Source organism: Austrofundulus limnaeus, unplaced genomic scaffold (genome assembly GCF_001266775.1).
Source record: "Austrofundulus limnaeus strain Quisiro unplaced genomic scaffold, Austrofundulus_limnaeus-1.0 Scaffold9, whole genome shotgun sequence".
NCBI lineage: Eukaryota > Metazoa > Chordata > Actinopteri > Cyprinodontiformes > Rivulidae > Austrofundulus > Austrofundulus limnaeus.
The window spans coordinates 2,570,517-2,576,421 of NW_013952411.1; the positions used below are offsets into that span (position 1 = coordinate 2,570,517).

Genomic DNA, 5,905 nt, shown 5'->3' on the forward strand with positions numbered 1-5,905 from the left:
GACTCATCTACAGCCCTGCCAAATTTCATGTTGATCGGTGCAGCTGTTTCTGTGCTACGGTTGACCAAAAATCACTGAAGAAAAAAAAAAAAAAAACAGTACGAAAACATTATGACTCCCGCTTACGCTTCGCGTGCGGGAGTCATAACTATGTGCAGCAAAAAGACAAAAGGACTAACATTTGTAGCTAGAGGGTAAAATCTAAAACTGGATACAATCTAACAGGGTGTGAAATTGCAGACCTGTCAGCCCTGCTTCAGAACAAGTCAGGCATTTTCTTTTACCAGAACTACTTTTACCATTCTTCTCAGAGTTTTCAACAAAACATAATCTCCTAGACTTTGTTTTATTTCTTTAAAATAKGAACTTCCTACATTCAGTCAAACCAAAACCAAAAAATGATGACTTGKCTCGGACCACAAAACATAAATTAAGTGTGGGTTTAGCTCAGGATCTGTAAGTTTGCACCAACTTGAACATTTTCACATCAAAGCACCTTTGAATACAGAAGAGTGTGAAAAGGTTTATGATGACTGAGGCTTGAACGTTACAGGAACATCTACCTGTGATGATGGCGCCGTGGAAGTCTGCTTTTAGAAGCTTCTGCTGCACAATCTGTGGATTGCTGGAAGAAACAAGACTAAAATTTAAAAAGTAACAAGCAAAATTGAGATCTAACATAATGACAGATATAGAAAAGAAATGGAGGTGTGTGAAAGATGAAACTGGTTCACCTTGTTGGTTTCAGTCCCCCACACAGGTCAACTATGTACTGCTTCCAGAGTTCATGTAAAGGCAGGAAAAGCTCATATCTACAATGACATTAAGTGATTTTAAAAACAAATGGAAAACACAGCTTTAAGCAGAACATTATAAAGCAGTCATGTTTCAAGTCCCAAACTGATTTTCACCAGATAAAAAGAAGAGAAAGTGTCCTGATCTGATGTCTCCACACACCTCTGGTGTTCAGGCTTGATCTGGAAAATCTTCATCTTTCTTTTCTGTCGTGCATTTAACCCTCTGGCTTTCTTGCTCTTTCTCTTCTCCTTCTTGGGTCTGGCAAAACCCAGGACCACRGCCTTGTGGGTTAGGAAGTCCTTCAGGTCATGGCGGGCAGGGTTTCGAAGGCTGTTCTTCAGGAAGGTCTCGGTGAACACTGCTGCTTTAGAGCTGCTCTGAGGCTAGAGATGAGATTAGAGATGTGACATCTGGTCTCTCTTGTCCCGTAAAAACACACCAAACAAAGGTAGGTTTGCAAAATCTGATGAAAACTCCTGAGAAACATCTGCTTACCTCAACCTGAAGGCTCTTCACTAGCCCTTGAGGTATTTGGGAATAAAGCTGTGCTTCTGTTGAAACGACACAAATTAAAATTATTGTTAAAACATGGAGGTTTTAAAGGTTKTTTTTAATCTGCACATATAAAAACAACCACACTAACTGGATTATAAAGTTCTAGTAGGGAAGCCCAACAGGCATTAATGTTTATATGCAAAAATAATTTTGTGTTTTATTTAATTGCAGATTGAGAAAATAAACCTTTCTGCACAAGTGGTTGATGGGTTTTCAGTCGAAACAGCAAAACCTGCAGAGGCATTTTACGCTATAATAAGATGAACAAATAAATGCAGGATGCATGTTGTATGAGCCGAGACTGAGAAATCAAACACAGCTGCACGGTGGTTTTATGCATGTGAAGTGGTCCCTGTGCAACGTGCAAATTCCTCTTTATGTTTGGAGGGTAAGTCAAGCCTCCCTGCACCAACGCTGATGTGCACTTAAACAAATCTACAGTGCTAGGCCCACAGTTTCAACCTCAAGACCAGGAAATGCCCATCGAGGGGGAAGATAAGCTTGTGTTTCAGTATCTTAAAACGAATCCTAATAAAAAGTTTTAGACTCTAAAAAAAAGCCCATGGTTGCACCTAAACAGGTCGAACACGTTTCAGTCCCAGGATATTTTTCATTTTGACAAAGAAAAAAAAAAAGAAAAAAGTTAATGATGGGCCGTCTCAAAGATCACACCATGCTCCAGGAGRTTTTATGTAATCATATATAGTTATTTAGCAATATCTGCGAAACTGTGTAATGGCAGCACGTTGAACGGTGCAATCCTAAAAGATGTTCAGTTTACGACAAGGATTGATTCTGATATAAGCTGTGAACTAAACAACTGCTAAAAGTGTTTACAAGTTTGACGTTTTAATTTTTATTTAACTGATTTCTCTTGCATGACATGCTGTTTACATAAAATGTGGGAGGAGCCTGATCAGACTTTTGGACCTTGCCCATTAAAACAGTGCAAGTTTTGGTTTACTTTTCTAAAACTGGTTTTGCAGGAAGTAAAATTATGCTGAGTCACATCATTGTGACGGTAATTACTGATGTACAGAATCTGCTGATTGGTACTTTCCTAAGTCTTACCTACTTTTCATTAATTATTTAATTTGATAGGATTTATGAGTGATAAAAGCCTGAGCACTTCTATTTGTAAATGTCTGCTGTGATTTTTGTTTTGCTGTTTTAGAGTCAGACGCATGCAAAAAAAAGTCGTTTTTCTACTGTCTGTCATTAATGCATTCTATTTTTCTCCTTATATGTGCTGAAAATAATTCAAGTATTTTTAAATTATATACTGTAAATGTTTAATACTGTACATGTTTTGATACAATTCATGTCTATGTAGTAATTACTGGAATGAAGTTCCCTTTAGCTGAATAAATTGGTCTATTTGTGTCAAACTTAGGGGTGTAAGAAAATATCRATACACTGAAATATYGCGATATTTCATTTCCCRATACTGTATCGATATTCTAAAGCCCTGTATCGATTTTTAATTAAGGTTTAAAATGTCAACCTTCTTGCCATCCGTTCATTTTTATGTTGTAGTTCAGCCTCTGACCRCTAGTTGGCAGCAGTGAGCCAGCCATTTGGCTCCTCTACCTCTTGAGCGCCAGACAGTAAGTGTAGCATTAGCATTGTAAGTAAACATTAGCTTTTTTTTCAGTAAGAGGTTTTTATTTAATAGAATTTTTGGACAATATATTGCCTTGCTTACAGTATCGCAATATATCGGGATATATCGTATCGTGACCCCTCTGTTATGATATGTATCGTATCGCCAAATTCTTGCCAATACACAGCCCTAATCAAACTAGCGCTGTATCTTCAGTATTTCTGTCCAGTTTATAATCTCTTTTATAGTTTTCTACTCTTTAAGATTCTTTTCATCAAAGTTTTATTTTAGCATTTATGAAACTTCACAATGTTGGGTAATTGCAGAGTTTAGATAAACCTTTTGACTTTGGCAAATGACTGGATTAGTTGTCACGTTTTAATGACTATAGATACAGAACACACTTTTCTACAAACTGTTGTTTGTTGACTAAAAGGTCATGAGATTACTAAACTGAAAATGTGTTTTGTGCAACTAYTGGTGTCTTCAAACCTTAAACTTTGGGTCTGTTTTCTATAAAYTTCTATCTCCAGATCTATTCCATGTTTTTAAGAAACCTTAGAGCAGTTAATAGACTACAGAGCAGGGAGTAAGTGGAAGTGAGCCTGGAGAGACGTATGTGAATGAGAGGAAGGTGAAAACTAGAGGTGTTAGTGAAAGATGAAGCAGAGGGTGCAGGCAGGAAGAAGACAAGTGTTAGGAGTGATTAAGATGCAAGTGTGAACTGCTGTATGGTTTGGAGAAGCATCACTAACAAAGACAAGAGTTGGTGATTGCAGAGATCTAACCAAAATATGCAGAATTACAAATGAGTATCACAGGAACAGCTGAGGTTGATCATTTAGTATGACTCAGCTAGAAGAGATTATGAAAGCAGAGTTTTCCTCCTAAATGAAAAAGACAGTATTTGCTGGCAGGAAGTGGTTTTATCTTAATTCATGTGTAAGAGAGATCTCCTTTTACTGTGTTGGAACAGACAACAAAAATACAGGAAATCCCCTCCTGGTTAACAGAGAGACATAACCGTAATCAGCCAATTCGCTGACTTTATCACATATGCGCTTTAAAAACAATAAAAAAACACGTGTTTTATTTGCGTCATTAAGTTGAAGTTACCGTAAGCCGGTCTATCTGCTGGATCTTCTGCTCAGATCCAGCAGATAGACTGGAAGTGCAATCTGATGCAAGGCTGAGGTTGTTTGGACACGTGTAGAGGAGGTACAGCAGAAATATTGGACAAAGGAATTTGAAGCTGGCAGGGCGGGAGGAAAAGAGGAAGGCCACAGAGAAGGTTCATGGATGTTGTGACACAGGAAGATGTTGGGATAGAGTGTTAGTGCAGTGTTTTTCAACCCTGGTCCTCAAGGCACACTGTCCTGCATGTTTTAGATGCTTCCCTGCTTCAACACAGCTGATTTCAATTGATAACTGATTAACAGGCTTTTGTTGAACTGTAACCACCTGAATCAGGTGTGTTGAAGCAGGGAAACCTCTAAAACATGCAGGGTGGTGTACGTTGAAGACCAGGGTTGGAAAACACTGTTTACAGGATGTGCTACTGAAAGAATAAGTGGTTTTAAATTATTCAAGTTTATTTTAGTTCAAAGGTCAAGAGTCCAGGACTTAATTATCTCATATTAGTCTGTGTTTCAGGAAGACCGTTTTAGACCAGGTCTATTCTGTTTGCCTCTCCAGGGGTGTGCAGCCCTGGTCCTCTTTCCTGCATGTTTTACTTGTTTCCCTGCTCTAACACACTTGATTTACTTACCTTTTAGAGCTCTTAATCACCTATTCATTCAAATCAGGTGTGTTGGAGCAGAGAAACAAGTAAAACATTGCGGTCCTCAAGAACCTGGTCTGATCACCCCTGCTGATCAACAATTACAAAAATAAAAGAAAACGACYTGCTTTGAAATCTGTATTTTTGACTAGTGCAGTTTAAGAATATATTTATATCATGACAAATACATTTTACAATTCACAATTTCTTCTCAGCAGTCAGATAAATTGTTCACAGTCATCACGCTTGTTTTCTTTCATTCGACTAATCGACGAACTGAAGTTAGCTTCCGATTGCAGCTTCCGATTCGGGAAATGACTAGGGATTTTACAACTAATTTTTCACTCCCTTGCGCGTGTTTAACCTGCTCTAGCTCAAAAACCACAACACCTGGACTCTTCAAATCTGGACTAGATTATTCTACACTAATAGTGGAATAATAAAAACTAAGTTTGACCTTTGGGAAACCTTTGTCTGATTTGTAAAAAAATCAATAAAGTTTGTTTTTCATCATTTTTAGGCAACTGGACCACATATCTGGTCCAGCTCAAAAAAACATAACCTGGACTCTTCAAACCAAGACTAGATTATTCTACACTAATAGAATAATAAAACAAACTTTATTGATGTTTCACAAATCAGACAAAGGTTTCCCAAAGCTCAAACTTAGTTTTTATTATTCCACTATTAGTGTAGAATAATCTAGTCCTGGTTTAAAGAGTCCAGGTGTTGTGGTTTTTGGGCTGGACCAGGTCTAGTGTGGTCCAGTTGCCTAAAAAACGATGAAAAACAAAGTTTATTGATTTTTCACATATCAGACAAAGCTTTCCCAAATCCCAAACGTGTTTTTAAATATTCTTCTATTAGTGTAGAATAATCTAGTCCAGATTTGAAGAGTGCAGGTGTTGTAGTTTTTGAGCTAGAGCAGGTTGAACACGCGCAAGGGAGTGAAAAATTAGTTGTAATATCCCTTTAGTCATTTCCCGAATCGGAAGCTGGAATCGGAAGCTAACTTCAGCCGAGGGTTTTGCAGCTTTACTTTGGCCTTCATAACGTTAAAGAAACCAGTCAGGTTAGATGTTTGTTATTCACGCTTTATCAATCACAACCTTTAAAGAGCACCGGTAGTACACACACACACACACACACACACACACACACACACACAC

The 5,905-nt window shown here is 37.9% G+C and overlaps 1 protein-coding gene across 1 annotated transcript in view; it reads right to left on the reverse strand.

Annotated features, from left to right (window-relative positions):
- pop4 (POP4 homolog, ribonuclease P/MRP subunit) overlaps positions 1-5,905 on the reverse strand; it is an 11,927-nt gene that overhangs the window by 4,847 nt on the left and 1,175 nt on the right. The window contains exons 2-5 of the mRNA XM_014001512.1: positions 1,294-1,349; positions 958-1,181; positions 735-812; positions 564-625 (exon numbers count right to left, since the gene is read on the reverse strand). Of these exons, the coding sequence (XP_013856966.1) occupies positions 564-625; positions 735-812; positions 958-1,181; positions 1,294-1,349 (420 nt within the window). The remainder of the gene's footprint in view (positions 1-563; positions 626-734; positions 813-957; positions 1,182-1,293; positions 1,350-5,905) is intronic.